The following is a 16,874-nucleotide window of genomic DNA, read 5'->3' as shown; positions in this document are numbered from 1 at the left end:
ATAGTCTTTATTCAGCACAAAAGTCCATTTATGGAAATGTACTTACCATGCTAAAATGATCCTTAACAATAAAAACCAAATGTCATACAAGAAAATATGACTTCCCCCCCCCCCCCCAAAGAATTGCTCTAGGTGATAGCTGCATAGTTAAAAACCTGGTGTGCACTTTGATACGTATTCCACAGTGTCTCAGGACTGTTTGCTGGTTCAGGTTAAGCACAATAGGCCCCATTCTCTGTTAATTTAGATACTACACAATCTTCATGAAGTCAGTGGGATTTTAAGAGATTTACATTGATGTCTTATTCGTCTCAGTGTTTTGGAGCATGATTTATTTTTTTTAACATTGTTTCTGTTGCAGCAAAGTGGGGATGGAGTAGAATAAAATAACTCTTTAAACGAAATTGTTAGTAAGCTTTGAGTAAGGATTGGGTCCAAAAAAGACCATAGGGTCTTGGCCCCTAAGTGGAATCCAGCCCTATACAGTGCAAAGGAAGATTTATTTCCCTCAGACTATGATCAACAGCAGCTGCTATCTTGTGTATAGAGCCTCATATATTGCTTAGCTTAAAAACAAAACAAAAAACACCCCACATGCTCTCCACTCTCCAAAAAAAAACCCCAAACAAACAACAAACAAACAGTTCTATATTCAAGTGTCTTCCCTGTCTTTGGCTGTGGCACCCAGTTCTGGCTTGCTGTAATGTAAAATTATGATTCACAGTCCAGAGCTCTGATCTGGGCTTAAATCACAGGATGGTTGAGGTTGGAAGGGATCTTTTGTCTAACCCCGCTGGGTTGGAGAAGCTGGGTTACCTGGAGCGGGTTGTCCAAGCAGGTTGACTCTCTCCATGTGTGGAGACTCCGAAGCCTCTCTGAGTGACGTGTGCCTGTGCTCTGTAACCCTTGCAGCAAAAAAGTGTTTCCTGATGTTCAGATGGAACTTCCTGTGTTTCAGTTTGTCTGTCACCCATTTGAAAAAAAGACCAAAAAAACCCCAAACAATCAAATGCCAGCTGGTTGGTATGCTGCACTACCTTGGTGCAGTGCATACTTATTTAGGACCTATTTCATCACAAGGCTGTTCTTCCCAGCAGAAGGGCGTGACTGTTTCAGATTAAAGGTTTTCTGGACTAAGCCATATTCTGCTCCACTTGTTTAACTACTCAAGTAATAGCAATAATCAGTATTACTATTCAAGGTTCATTTGGCCAGAGAACCAGTGGAAGAGAGAGCATAATTCTGAAGCCCTGTGATGAGGGCACTCATCTGGGAAGGATTCTGATAGTTTTTACAAGGACTGCTTATGCATTTTTGAATGACTCTTAATATAACATGCTCTCACTGGCTCCCTTTCATCCAATGAGTACTGATTTTATTTTTTTTTTTTTTTTTTTTTTAAAGTATCCTTGTTTTAACAGGAAGAGTTAACATGTGCTTACTTTAGAACAGTGGTTATCAAGGAGCCTGTGGTAATCTTTGGAGCTGTGGGGCATGTATGTTTGAATCTCCTCTGGCTGAGAGGCATGGAGAGCCTAGTTCTCATGTCTTTTCTGAAGCCATGTAAAACCTGGCATCTCTTCTAGTCTTGTTTCAAGGAGCAGGAAGTGGGAGGCCAGGAGGGAGTCAAAGAAGTGTGGGTCAGCCAATGGGACAGTGCACTGAAGATTTTGAGACTTGAATTTGCTTTGGCGTGGGCATTTCTGGGTCATCCAGACTGAAGCATATGTGTATTCTGGGCACAAACAACACAGAAGAAACTCTCTTGTTATGGACTTTTTTTTTTCCATAACTTGCATGGTTCCCTAGAATCATAGAATGTCCTGAGTTGGAAGGGACCCACAAGAATCATCTAGTCCAACTCCTGCCCCTGCATAGGACAGCTCCACAGTTCACACCATGTGTCTGAAGGCATTATTGTCCACTCTCTTCCTGAATATTGTCAGGCTTGCAGCCATGACTACCTTACTGGGGAGCCTGTTCCAGCACTCTACCACACCCTAGGTGAAGAACCTTTTCCTAATGCCCAACCTAAACCTCCCCTGGCACATCTTGCTGCCATTCCCTTGGGTTCTGTCATTGATCCCCTTGTGAGGAAGCTGTAGAGACAATGAGGTCTCCCCTTCTCCAGTCTGAACAAACTCAGTGACTTCAGCTGCTCCTCATACAGCCCACTCTCCAAACCCTTTACCAGATTCATGGCTGTCTTCTGGGCACTATCTAGTAGCTTTAGTATCTTTTTTATCCTGTGGCACCCAGAACTGCACACAGTGCTCCAGGTGGGGCCACACCAGTGCAGAGCAGAGCACTATCTACCCTGCAGGTAGTACTTGTCTTGCAAATCCTATTTTAACATACTTGGCTCTCGTCATACACTATATGGTGCTTAGGCATCTAACTTAAAGGCACTGGATATCACAATAAATTAAGTCTCTCTGGCAATGCCTTAATCAGTGAATTCAGGAGTATCCCAGGACTTGGGGGTGTTTGGTCCTGCCATCATGAGGTACCTGTCTCCTCCCTCCTGCATGTGGGTTCCCATGGGCCAAAGTCAGCGCTGAGGCAGATGCTCAAACCAGGTTTCCAATTTAAATGAGCAAGTGACCACGGTTGTTGAGACATGAAGATGTGTGTGCTTGCCACTCTGTGTAGGTGCAGTCTAGGAGGAAAGCCCTCAGTTTCCACAATACATAACTTTCCATTTCTTGTAAAGCTTGTTGCTTGATAATGATACTATTTTTTTTCTCAAATCTCCACTCTTAAATTACTGTTGACACAAATATGTGATTTTTTAAAACACAAGAGTAGCTTAGAGCTATATAGATATTATAATGTAAAAAACAAAGTAATAAAAAAATACTATATTGAGAAGAATATTTATTTTTAAAAAATTCACAACCTAAAATTCTACATTTGAAAAATGTAAAACTTCTCAAATAATTTGTACTTACTCTAGTGTACTACCATTATATTAAAAGCAAAAATATATTAATTTGTGGAAGATACAAAAGCATGTCAAATGTGTTTTTATTGCAGAGAAGGCGGGGGGCGGGGGGGAGAAAATTGGTGGGTACTGTTTTGTGTGCAATTCCGAAGTATATTTTAAAAACAACATTGAATTTTTATAGCCAAATTATATTTTCTGCTAACAGGGAGTTGGGGAGGGATGAATAATAGAATGATTGACAAATCTTTTAGGGCCTGATTTTACAAGATGCTGCACACCTCCTGATTGCTGCCAATCACTTTCATTTTCTTTCAGTTGATCTGAGAACATATGGCATTATTCAGATGGTGCTGAGCGCCTTCAATCACAGTCCTTATAATGCCACAACATCCTCATTCTGTGCAAATGTGAGAATCGCTGTTGACGTTTTAAATTGGAGGGTTATTTGGTCTTTGTCTGGACAAACTCCCAACTGATGTAAATGGATGTTCTGCCTGTGGAAGGATTGCAACAGTAAACAATAAATAATCAATTTTATAGGCACTATTGTATATGCACAAACTATGTGAACTATCAATTTGGTTCATTAAATTCTTTACCACTTCCACTTGTATTTGATGGGGAAAAAAAATACTGTTCTTGTGGAGAACTGAAGTTTAGTTTACTCTCAGTGCAAATTTTGAAAAGTGAAAATTCTGGATGTTATGTGCACAAGGCAGTTAATGTAAAGAGACCAGAAAGGTGTTTAATTTAAAAATAAAAAAAATCAATTTCAACATACTGATTTGTCCTGCATTACAGTTACCTGTAGAGAACCTCTAGTCATGTCTATCTGTTTTTGATGCCTCTACAGAATAACTGTCCAGCATCCTCTGCCCAACCAATCAGAATGTAGGAAAATCTACCGATATGACGGAATCTACTGTGAATCTACCTACCAGAAGTATGTTGAAATCTGTGTGAGTCTTGCCTCTAGCTCGTGCATTTAGTGCTCGTGCTGTCCCGCTATTCAGAAATTACACGTGTTGAAACCGTACACTTCTACTTGTGTGCAAAACCTCTAGAGCAGGGACAGAAATATGTTGTTTAATTCTTTGGGATTGTGCTCTAAAAGCTAAAAAGCAAATGAAACCCCCTATGACTTTACTAAATCTCTTAGATATGTTTTTGTACAGTGCAATAAACAAGAATGTATACACTAGAAAATCTAGGCAAAATGTATTGCACAGGTGCTTCACATCTTAGGGATTTGAAAGGTGTGTTATGTATAAATTAGCTGTCACTTTTTTTCAGACGTGTAATGGAATGATGAGTTGTAATTTGCATAATCCTTTAAGAAGTCAAATTATACTGTCATGTAGCAGACTTAACATGCTAGCTAGGATTTCATAGCTTTGCAGCTAATTAGCATGTACCTTACAGGACAGTTAAATTGAAGTTGAGTCCTCTTGCTTTGCAGTCATTTGCCTTTGTCCATGGCCCTAACAGCGCCTGCTTTTGTGCATAACTCCAGACTGTTTCTGGTGTTTCTGACAAAAGTGCTATTGCTCTGGACAGGCAAATGAAACGTGCTTGACTTCTGTTGTTTTTGCAATCAGTGATGTTTCTATTTTACTGTAGTAATGATTTAATAATCTATTTTTGCATAGAATTTGAAAGTATACATTTGACAGATGTGTTGTAGATAATTTTGCATGAATATATTGTAAATGCATTGTGAATTTTCTGTTATTTCACTGGATTCTGAAACTGCTTTCTATTACTTAGTATTTACTTCTCACACCATCTATATTCTTGTTTTGTATCCCAGTGTTATAATTTTCCTCTTATTTATAAAAGCTTTCATTTTCCAAAACCCCTTTAACTTGTAAAGATCACTTGTAATCTGCATTGCAACAACATGTTTCTTTGGCAAGGCAGTCATACTCATTATAATGTTTTAGATCATTCTCCCATCCCCTCTTTCTATTCCATAACCTGCTGCTTGTTTCTTGAATCTTTTCTTTTAGCAATGAGTACAACCATATCAGGAAAAGCTGTTAATTCAATGTAAATGAAGAAAGACTATCTTTTTGGTTTATGGAAGTCAGAGGAAAAGAAAAATCAAGATTTATCAATATACTTACAGCATCAGTGTAACTTGGTGACCCAGAATGAAAATCTGCCCTTTTGTGTGGCTCTTTTGTGAATGGCTACTTTTGGTGTGAGATATGACTTATTCATGATTTTACACTGACTTAAAAATATTTCTTGAACTTCTTGAATTTATATCATTTTGTTTCTATGTCTCCAAATAATGGTAGTGTCCAGGGTAACTAAAGCGGTCTAGATCTAGCATGGTTTTAAATGTCACCATAGAACTTAACTTCAGTGGTTTTACTTTTTTTTTGTAACACTAGTTCAGTAATCGTTAAAATGTATTCATTTGTTTAAATGTATGAAGCAGATTTGTTGTGCACTATTTATACCAGATTTTACGACAACTTCAAGATTTTGAAACTTTCTGGAAATAAGAACTTGGCACAGTTTGTCATGAGTGTTAAACACAGTGATGGCTTCACTCTGAATGCTGCAAAATATTTGATTACAATTTTGAAAATTCAGTAGGATTTATACTCAGTGTAGTTAAAAACAACTAGCTGTGCTGACCACAAAATGGCATAGTAGATGTTTGCTTAGAAGTAGGTATACAATTGCAAATAGGCATTGGCTAAGTAGCTTTTCAAATAAAAGGGAAAATCAAAAAATTGGACTGGTGATGAAAGTGTTGGTTTTGACATCTGTTTTGTCATACTGGAATGTGAATTTTGAAGTATTATACCCCAGTTTACCTCACTTGTAGAAAAACACCATGGATTATTTTGGAAAACTAACTGCTAGGTCGTCCTCCAGAAAATATGGAAAGCTTTTTGATTAGTGAAATTTTTTCTTGGTTGCTTCTTCCATGCTATTTGACTTCTCTGAGGTATTATTTCTGTCTTCTTCCCAACTGATGTTTTTGGTACTTTTTCCTGCAGTAATTTTTTTCCAATGATATAACAACAGGTTACTGAAAACTTCTCACTAATCAGGAAAAAAAAAGTCAGGCTCTTTTCATGACGCTTTTAAAGCTTATACTTAGTGCTACGAGACATGTGAATGTTTGGTACTAGATGTTCATGTGCATATCTTATGCAGGCTCAGTCTCTCCTTGATTAGAGAATGGATGTTAAAAGGCTGCTAGTGGTAAACAGAAAGGGCTGCGTGACCCTCCTTTTTCCTGTAGGATAATTTCTGGGCTGGACACAAAACAGTGAACTACTTATTCTGAGAATTAAAAGGAATCTTAAGGACTGGCTGTGCAGAGTAGGAGAGGACACAAAATCGTGGATTTGGGAGCTAGATTGTTTTTTCTCCAGTCTATTTTAGAATTAAAAGAAGTATTATGCAGAGAGCCTACTCTGGATTTATGCTTAACCATGTAACTACTGAAGGTACTTTGTGTAAAGCTACTTAGTAGTTGAAATTGAGATATTCTGATCCTTTTTGTAAAAAATTTGAAAAGATCACGCCATGACCTCCTAATCCAAAAATACTTCTCAGAAAACATATGAGGAAATAACCTCTTTAGTAAAATATTAGTGCTAATACATACGAGAAATAAGAGTTTGTAAGAGTTCTTAAAAGTGTGGATTGGCAAGTATATTATAGTACTATTAAAAGAAACAATTGTAAAAGCTTCGCAACACAAATTCCTGAGGAGCTGGACTAATGATTACATTAGCTAATGTATATAAAATAGGCAAAATAATAAATATTTTAGTACAAATTCCTCTAGTCTATTTATGATCCTCTTGCAATTGAGTCTCTTAGCTGCTGCTAGATATCCTGCTTGGAACAGAGTGGAACACACCGTTTTAAAAGCTGTTGGAAAAAAAACAGATTTCCCCCCCCCCGCCCCCGTTGTCCACCACCATGGTTTAACAGGTAAATATGCTTTGTAAAACGCTCTAAAGTAAATTTGAAAATAATTACAAATTGTTTCTGTGTTTACTAGCAGTAGAGACTAACACACAAAGCGTTCTTAAAAGATTTTACCACTCTGTTTTTTTAAGTAGATAACTTATCTTGAGCTATGGAAGTAAAACTAGAGGCTTGTCAGTTATGGGCCTGGAATTCAGCTGTCCATCAGCTCCTGAATATTTCCCCTTTTATCTTCTGGTTCCCACAGCTGTAGCCAGGAACATCCAGGCTCTTTTTTTGAGATGCCAAAGAAAATTGACAACAAAAAGAAGTATTTTCTCCTTCATTTCTAGCAACTTCATGCTGTCAACGTTTTCTGTCTTGCCCAGGTTGAAAATCCTTCTTCTGCTTGCTCAGACACCTAGGATTTGCACTCTTGTTCACCTTTATGGAGTGTCAAACAATGAACCAAGCCTGGGTAGATGATCTCCAGATATAGCCCAAGAGGAGCACAGCTCCCTGCCCATGCTCTGGTTTTATTTGTTGCTACTCACAAGGAGTCAAGAATAGGGTTTTTTTTGCTTCTCTGCAGAGAGTCTCTGGCATGTACAAGTATAGGATATCTCAGGGTTTGGTGTGTTGTTGTTTTTTTTTTTTTTTTTTTTTTTTTTTTTTTTTTTTTTTTGTTTTGTTTTTTGTTTTGTTTTCAGCGTGGAAGTTATTCCATTCATAAAGTGTCCCTTCAGAGTATCACCTAGGTCATGAGGGGAAATTCTCAGTTTGGTGCCTGGATCCTATGTGCATTATCATAGAATTATTTAAGTTAGAAACGACCCTTAAGATCATAGAGTCCAACCATTAACGTAACACTGCCAAGTCAACAACTAGACCATGTATTCAAGTGCCACATCTACACAGTTTTTGAACACCTCTAGGGATGGTGACTCAACCGCTTCCCTGGGAAGCCTGTTCTAATGATTGACAACCTTTCCTGTGGTTAAATTTTTCCTAATATCCAATCTAAACCTCATCTGGTACAACTTGAGGCCATTTCTTCTCATTCTGTTGCTTGTCACTTTGGAGAAGAGACTGACACCCACCTCACTACAAACTTCTTTCAGATAGTTATAGAGAGCAATAAGGTCTTTTCTCCAGGCTAAATAGCCCCAGTTCCCTTAGCTGCTTCTCATCAGACTTGTGCCAGACTCTCTACCAGCTTTGTTGCCCTTCTCTGAACTCTCTTCAGAGAGTTGTTGTTCTTGTAGTGAGAGGCCCAAAACTGAACAGGGCATTCAAGCTGCAGCCTCATCAGTGTTGAGTACAGGAGGCTGATCACTTCCCTAGTCCTGCTGGCCACACTATTCCTGATACAATCCAGCATGCTGTTGGCCTTTTTGGCCACCTGGGCACACTGCTGGCTCATATTCAGCCAGCTGTCAATCAACACCCCCAGATCCTTTTCAGCCAAGTAGCTTTCCAGCCACTCTTCCCTGAGCCTGTAGCACTGCCTGGGGTGCAGGACCTGGCACTTGGCCTTCTTGAACCTCATACAGCTGGCCTCAACCCATTGAACCAGCCAGTCCAGATCCCTCTATTGAGCCTTCCTACCCTACAGCAGATCAACATTCACACCTAGTCTGGTGTTATCTGCAGACTTACTGAGGGTGTGCTCAGTCCCTCATCCAGATAATTGATAAAGAGATTAAACAGATCTGGCCCCAGTACTGAGCCCTGGGGAACACCACTTGTGACCGGCCACCAACTGGATTTAACTCCATTCACCGCAAGTCTTTAGGCCTGCCCATCCAGACAGTTATTTACCCAGTGAAGAGTATGCCTGTCCAAGCCATGAGCTGCCAGTTTCTCCAGGATAATGCTGTAGCAAAGTGTCAAAGGCTTTACTGAAGTCCAGGTAGACTACACCCACAGCCTTTCCCGTATCCATTAGGTGGGTCACATTGTCACAGAAGGAGATCACGCAGGACCTGCCTTTCATAAACCCATACTGACTGGGCCTGATCGCCTGGTTGTCTTCTATGTGCCACATGATGGCATTCAAGATGATCTGCTCTGTAATCTTCCCTGGTACTGAGGATAGACTGACAAGCCTGTAATTCCCTGGATCCTCCATCCAGCCCTTCTTGTAGATGGGTGTCATGTTTGCCAATTTCCAGTCAACTGTGACCTCCCAAGTTAGGTAGAACTACTGATAAATGATTGAAACTGGCTTGGTAAGCACCTCCGCTAGCTCTCTCAGACCCCTTGGGTGGATCTCATCCAGCCCCATAGACCTGAGCGTCTCAGTGGTGTAGCAGGTCACTAACCATTTCCCCTTGGATAATTTGGGTTTCATTTGGCTCTCTGTCCTTGTCTTCTGGCACAGGGGGGCTGTGTACCTGGAGCACAACTGGTCTTAATGTTAAAGACTGACACAAGGAACGTGTTTAGTACCTCAGCCTTTTGCTCATCCTTTGTCACCATGTTTCTTCCCTCATCCAATAAAGGATGGAGATTCTCTTTAGTCCTTCTTTTGTTGCTAATGTATTTATGAACATTATTGTCTCTTATGGCAGCAGCTAGATTAAGTTCTATTTGGGCTTTGGCCCTTCTAATTTTCTCCCTGCATAATGCTGTGACAACCTTATAGTCCTTCTGAGTTGCCTGCTACTTCTTCCAAGTTCATAAACTCTTTTTTCCTGAGTTCTAGCAGAAGCTCTCTGTTCAGCCAGGCTGGTCTTCCTGCCAGCTTGTCTTTCAGCACACGGAGACAGACTGCTCCTAAGCCTTTAAGATTTGATTTTTGAAGAATGTCTAGCCTTCCTGGACCTCTTCGCCCTTCAAGACTGCCTCCCAAGGGAGTCTGTCAACCAGACTCCTAAACAGAACAAAGCCTGCCCAATGGAAGTCTGAGGTAGCAGTTGTGCAAACCAGCTTCCTTACTTTTCTGAGAATAGAAAACTCTGTCACTTTGTGATCACTGTGCCCAGGATAGGCTCCAACCATCACATCACCCACAAGTCCTCCTCTCCTGACAAGCAACGGGTCCAGCAGGGGCTCATCCTGAGCCTGTAAAGGCTCAAAAGATCCAAACTTAACAGACAGAAGTAATCTCCTCTAAGACTATGTGTTGACTCAAAACCATAAATATTTGTACAACTGAGAAAAGGAGGCACAAGGCTTAACAATTCCTGTCAGCCTCTAAGGTTTAAATTAAGATTTATTGCTCAAGTGGATAAAACAAAAACAGAATTGCTTTTTATGCCAAAGAAATCTTGTGGCCCTGGTAAGCAACACAAACAAGAATATAGATGTTTTAATGGTTCAAATAGCTCTCCCAGGGTTTCTAGTGATGGCATCTGATCAGTAGAGAACAGGGGAAGATGAAGGATTTCTTTGGGTTGTTGAAGTAGTCTCCAGTGCTCATCACCACCTTAATGTGGACCAAGCAGTAAAAGACCTGCAGAGGAGGAGCTAATAGTTCCAGATGGAGATTTCCACCTTCATGAAGGTGGGTTAAATGCCCCTCTGGGCTCCTCTGCAGCTGGGCCTGCTGGCTCAGGTCAGCATGGCCATTTAAGCAGCACAGAGAATGGCTGAGATGCTGTTAGCTTTTTCCATCTCTTTGTTTCTTACTGGCGGTGTTGCACATAAATTTACTTTAAAAGACATAAGACTTTTCAGACTACTTGTGCATCCTGACTCATCTGATAGCATATAACTGAGGAAAAGATACAGTAGTCTGAAACAATTACTTTGGCTGCAGGTAAAATTTGTAACCTGTTGTCCAACAGGGCTGTCATTCATGCTAATGCTATAGAGTACACGAGCTTTTTTTCTAACGATGAGTTAGTATCCCATGTTTATGGGTTAATCTAAGAAATAATATGTTGAAGAAGCTACTAGTTTGATCTGCTCTGGTAAAACAGGAAAGAGGTCTCCATCTCCTTGCACAGTGGGTCTTTCTTTGGGTTCCCTCACTTCACATCTTGATTTTTCTCCTTGCAATGTGAATTTAATAAGTGTAGTTGAAGAAGATTCTATGCATCTCCTCTTCATAAATTTGATGTCTTTTCAGAAAATACTGAAAGCTAATAGACTAATTCATTCTCTATCAGTAAATGGAAGAAAAGCCACTACTAGGGCAAGTAACATATCTTTTAATATAAATAATTTGATTCCTACAGCCTCAGTGGGAGGCTACCTGGCAAAACTTTATCCCTGTTACAGCTTCCTATGTCTGCTCTCACCTTTATGTAGCTTTGAGCGTATCTGCAGGTTCTCTGTGCTGAGCTGTTCTTAGATGTCTTTTGCAGGAAGAAAAATAAAAGAAAAAAAGAAGTTTTTGGCCAAATTTATAAGACATCCAAAAGTGAGCCGACATCTCCTTACACGTAACATAAGAGAGTGGGCTTTCTATGGGTAAGAAACGAGATTAGCTGTGACACATTAAAATGATTAATGATCACTGGCCAGCATTAAGTTGAACAGCTAATCACAGAATGTTAGAGATTAGAAGGGACCTTGAAAGATCATCCTTGGCTGATTGGAGCTTTTGGGACAACAGCACTCAAAATATAATTTTTCAATAACAGAAATCGTCATACTTATATTTCTATTATGACACAGATGTTGCACTGGCTTTAAAATTCTACTTTGAGTTTAATGGAACGTAGTCTGAATAGAGAATAGGTGCGATACATTCATGTTAACCTGAAAATTTTCTTCCACTGAGTAATGGAGGGCGATGTTTAGATTTACAAAATCTATTCAGTTTATAGTTCAATACAAATTTTGAAGATTCACTTAATCCTTGCAGTATCTAATTGCAATGTCTATTCTGAGCTAAATCCTGAAGTGAATTTGGTATTGGTCAATTGACCAATTAGGCAATTACCTTTTGATGTCTTGCACACAGTCCATGTTAAACTGGCTGGATCTTCATGTTCCTTAACCACATCCTTTCAGTAGGATATTATTTACAGTCTGCTAATTTGCTGTTAAGACAGGTTTTTTTTATATGCTACAGAAATTGTTTTTGCATTTCATTTTCATTTCAGAGATGAAGGGTTCTTTTTGTTTTGTGCCATTCCCCTCCTCTCTCGCTCTCCCCCCCCCCCCCCCCTCGTTGTGTTACTGGTTTCAGAAATTGAGAGATCAATTCAAATTATCTGTGACTGAGCTACTCTGTGTATTCAGCAAGGTTTCACTTTTCCCATGCTCTTTGAGTAACTCGCTGCTTTGCACAAAAACAGAAGAATTAATGCTAAGTGTATCTGAAATATTACTTGGAGAAGCAGTAAGCAAGATAACAAGTTTGTGTGGCTTAATAACAGTTTATATGATTGTTTTGCAACTTGCAGGAAGGGAAGGAGGAGGAAAGGGAAATAATTATCCCCCAAATATAAGGAGTTAGGCAAATATTAATACTTGCCCTAAAGCTTATGTAAGTTGGAGCAACAAAGCCATCCTGGAGCATTTTAGGTATGCTTTTGAAATGTAGAGTTCCAAATTTCCACCATCTTTTGATTTAAAAAAACAATATAAGATAGTAACACTATCTTGCAACTTCTGGTTCTTTTAAAAGGCAAATGCTGATTATAAGAACTTCAGGTGAAAGAAAATCCTGCCTCTCTTTAGATGAAATGTGCTTATTGTTAAAGTATTGTTACCTTGTTTTTAGTCTGGAGTTTTCTAACTTTTATGTTGCAGAAACGTACCAAAACCAGCATTAAGAAGGTAAAAAGTCCTTTAATATTCATGATACTCCACAGTTCTTCCCCTCTATTTACATATTCATAGGTGGTAACTCAGTGATTGTTCATCCTCCTCTGACACAGGATTCTCATTCTTAGTACCGCAAGTTTTCCAGAATTTGAATGCTTTTTGTAGATTTCAATTAAGTCTTTCTAGTTTGAATGCTAGTGTAGTCTGTTAGTTGTTCCTGTGGTGGTGCTCAGGGATTACAGATGTAAACCAGAACCTTGTCATCACATGCTGTTTGAAATTGAGAGATTCTCTGTCTCAACATTGGGAGTGATTTTTATAATTCTTTCCTATTACTATTCCATCTTTACTTCCTTGTATGCCAAAGGATATTTTTCGCTGCTCTAGCCAGGGCATTGCACTGTAGGCTAATATTAATATGATTATCCACCATCATCTGTATGCCTTTTCCTAGGTTATTATATTGTCTTTGTTTGGAATCTGTGCTCTTAGTTACTAGACAGATAGCTTTGTGCTCAGCTGTGTTAAAACATACCTTATTCAGGTGGGCCCAGACTGCCATGCAATCTGCGGAACTGACAACTCCCTGGTATTTACCATTTTATTATCTTTTGTGTCATCTGCAAATTTTACTGGGAAAGATTTTATGTTTTCTTTCACATCATTGATTTATTCTCCTGCACAGGTACTCTGTAGGGAATAAAGGGCTCAAGGAGTTTTTTCTCTGCACGGAGTACTTGGGGTAGACTTAATCCATATTTCAGAGCTGCTGGTGATAATGGCTGGGAGCAACTTAGGGCTGCCGGCACTGATGAGTTGCAACCAAACAGGGGCAGTGAGTCATGAGCATTCTTGCAGCAGTGTGAGATGGATGCAGCCTTTCTCTAAAGTAATGTGAGGCTTGTTTTGCATAGTGATGCTGTTGAAATACGGAACACAATTCTCCCTTGAAAATGTGTGTCTGTAGTGATGGCTACTAGTGAATTATCTTTTTTCTTTTTTTTTTTCTTTTTTTTTTCTTTTTTTTTTTTAAACTGTTTCTGGAGACAAAGCTAGATTATTTGCAGATGTTTAGCAAATTTAATGTATGTGTTAATCTCAGAAGAAGGGCAAAGAAGTGGATTTTGGAATCCCTGAAATCTTTCATAGCAATTTTCTTTATTAAATGAATTAGTTTAAATTTCAGTTCCAAGTGATGCTTTTATTTAGAACTAAATCTACTTTTCAAATTACTAGAAGATAAAGTAATGGTCATAAAGCATAATGTTTTATTGAAAAATAAGTTCAGAGTTCACCAGAAATGAAGCTTTTCGACAACATTTTGTCCCTCATTTTTCCTCCACCTTCCAAAAGTATTTCTCTAAGCAAACCTCAAAATTGTGCTTCGAAGGTGGTGTGTGTTTTTGTTGTTGTTGTTGTGTGGGGGTTGTGTGTGTGTTTGTCTTTTTTTTTCTTTTTTTTCTTTTTTTTTTCCTTGGCTACTTAGCAGACCTGTGTGGCACTGTACATAGCTTAAGTTGTTTAGCAATATGTTAATTCTCCCACCTGGCCATACGGCTTCATGATACAATAGTCACACAACTCACGTTCCACATCCAGATGCAACAATATCACTAAATGTCTGACCTATGACAAAACGGTTGACCTTCTGCTAAAATTCTTTTATTGCTAACAGTATCTGTAGTCAATTTAAAGTATTTATACTGATTTACTTTCTCTTTCAGACAAATGCTGCTTCAGTTAAAACATGCAAAAATTTAGCAAAGTCCATGTCACCTCAAACTGGTATACAGAAAACACAACTTGCATTACATTTTGTGAAATTTTTTTATACAACATTTTTTTGAGATGCTTATGATCTTTAAGTTCCATGTTCATATACACATTTGTGCATATGCATTTAAAAAGAAGAAAAGTATGATAATTTTAGGGAAAAAGGCAACGGAAGCATAGAGTATACTTCTGCTGGGAGTGCTATGGGAAGGTGGCAATTTTTAGTTTGTCATTTTTAGGTATAAAAAATCCTGTGTTATTAAAAATAAAAAAATACCTCAATACCATATGAACCAAAGATTATATAATTAGGCTTTCTGCTCAATTTCTGGTTAATAGGGAATAAATTTCTCATAAATACAAAACAAAAAATCTGATCAACAATAAGGAAAGACAAAGTCTGTCACACTTCAGGTCTTCAGTTTTCTACTCATTGAGCAGTCAGAGATTCATGAAAGTAGATACCTTTGCCTGCTATGCTTGCATTGAACTTTGTCTCACAGTTTCATAAGTGATGCTGGGTTTGTGCCATTGCAGACTGTGACACAGAGGAGTTTAAGATGTTATATCATGTACCATTTAATGAGGCTGCACTATTTAGAGGATGTGTACTGGGAATAATTTGTGTGTAAAGTCTTTCCAGCTGCGTCTATATAAAAGGTGAAATTCCCCTACCTCCACACAAAAGTCAGTTAAATGGACTGTGGGGAACAGAGCAGCAGTTGAATGAATTAATTTTGTGTAGCTGTCCGTAGCTGGCTGTGATGTTGCTGTGTGCTTCCTCCACAGTTGACTTGCAGCCAGGGCCCATACACATCTTTGTGGAGTTCTTGAGCTGCTGAATTTCTATGAATCGATCAATTATCAACTTGCCTAGAAGTGTTCTGTATAGTTTTCCAGCCCTTTCTAGTGACTCATTTGCATGCCTAGGGCAGTAGGTCCATAAGCCTTGTGACTGCGGTGGACTTTGCTACCTGTTATTATTATCTTTGCTACCTCTAAGACAGCAGGCTATCCTAGCATTAGGAAAAGGAACATTGGTGCTGTCCCCTTCTTATGCATATCCTCTCACATAAGCTACTGTATGTGCTCCTTCGTGTGGCCAGGGAGAGGGGCTACTATGCACTTCCCCCTTTCCCCAGTGGAAAACCTGCCATTTCTGAGGGTACTCTCTGCTGGGGATTCTTAGTCATGCCTATACAGACAGTTGAGGCAAAGAGAGACAGTGTGAAGATTGTCAATCTGTAAAAGGGCTTGTGTAACCAGTTGCACTGCAGGGTGCAGTGAGTTTGACAGCCTGTTAGTCCCAGGGCTGCAGACACTCCCTGCACTGGGCTGTAGACCAGGCAGTCCATCACCTGTATGGTCAGTGACCAATACTGATCAATGCATTGATCATCACTGTGCTTTGGTGTAGCATGTACTGTTGCATTGTCTAGCAGTATTTTCTTTGCCTCGAGAATGCTGCTGCATGCTACATTTTGAGCTGGCTGTTTTACTAAAAAAGACATTCATACTTTACTAGCTTGGCAAGTTGAATTGAGTGGGTTTTGTTATTCAGTAGGGACAGAAAATGATCAAAATATTTTGGGTGAAATACTGAGCTAAGATTAAGAGCAGAATACAAGCCAAGTCTATAGTATACTTTGCTGTCGCTTGGTCAATTAGACATATTTAAATGGTGTAGTATCCCACTTGGAGAAAGCCGCATCAGCAGAAACCTCTATAGCAGATACTATTTTGCTTGCAAAACTGTTCTTTTACTGATATTACTTGTTTTGCTAATAAGTGGTGAATTTCCTGTATGAGTCCAAAGCAGACCTTTGCTGATATAGCTGATTACATACTTACTGCTTTTCCACAGGAGTGTACCAAGATTGCTCTATTGGCAAAATGCTTCTAATGCAGACCTCATCTGATTTTAGTCATTCACTTTTCTTGATTTCAAAGCTCAACAAAATAAGAGTCTTATTGTAGCATTTGAAGGGACGTTAGTTGTTCCATGACTCTGTAGTGAATAATCGTAGGGATAAAAAGACTCAAGAGCTGCACTGCATTTAAAAATCAGTCCTACTTTTCATAATATAATGAAGTTTGTTTTTTTTTTTTTCATTTGAGGTATTCTTGTTGTACACTTGAATTAAGGGTGAGAAATTTAATCTTCCAAGTTACTTCACATATTTCACTTTTGGTCTTTGTGGAATCCTGCTGATGGTGTGATTTGCCTGATTAATTGTGACAGTGCTATCCCTACTAAATCCCAATTGAGCTCCTAAATTGAGCTCCTTTGCCCTGAAATCAAATGATGTAAACAAAAACTCTCCAAAAGTATTCTGAGCTTTTTTCATCCCCTCAAAAATGTCTCAACCAGAACCAAAGTGAAAAGCCTGGTGGTCATAACTGGGTCAGGCATAATGCCTGAGATCTTATGCCGAGGAGAGCATTTTACAGTTTCATAGCAGGTGGCCTTGCTTCCAGGGGTAGCAAC

At 39.1% G+C, this 16,874-nt stretch overlaps 1 protein-coding gene across 4 annotated transcripts in view; it reads left to right on the top strand.

Annotated features, from left to right (window-relative positions):
- Positions 1-16,874, top strand: part of NPAS3 (neuronal PAS domain protein 3) — a 615,994-nt gene that overhangs the window by 81,037 nt on the left and 518,083 nt on the right. For 2 of the 4 annotated variants that reach the window (XM_065064080.1, XM_065064082.1), the window contains exon 2: positions 3,801-3,890. The exons of the other annotated variants lie outside the window; for them this stretch is intronic. In XM_065064080.1, coding sequence (XP_064920152.1) covers positions 3,801-3,890 — 90 coding nt within the window. The remainder of the gene's footprint in view (positions 1-3,800; positions 3,891-16,874) is intronic. 4 annotated transcript variants of the gene reach the window in all.

Source organism: Columba livia, chromosome 5 (genome assembly GCF_036013475.1).
Source record: "Columba livia isolate bColLiv1 breed racing homer chromosome 5, bColLiv1.pat.W.v2, whole genome shotgun sequence".
Lineage (NCBI taxonomy): Eukaryota > Metazoa > Chordata > Aves > Columbiformes > Columbidae > Columba > Columba livia.
Note: the sequence above shows the minus strand (reverse complement) of the source record. Positions and strands in the feature narration are given on the sequence as shown.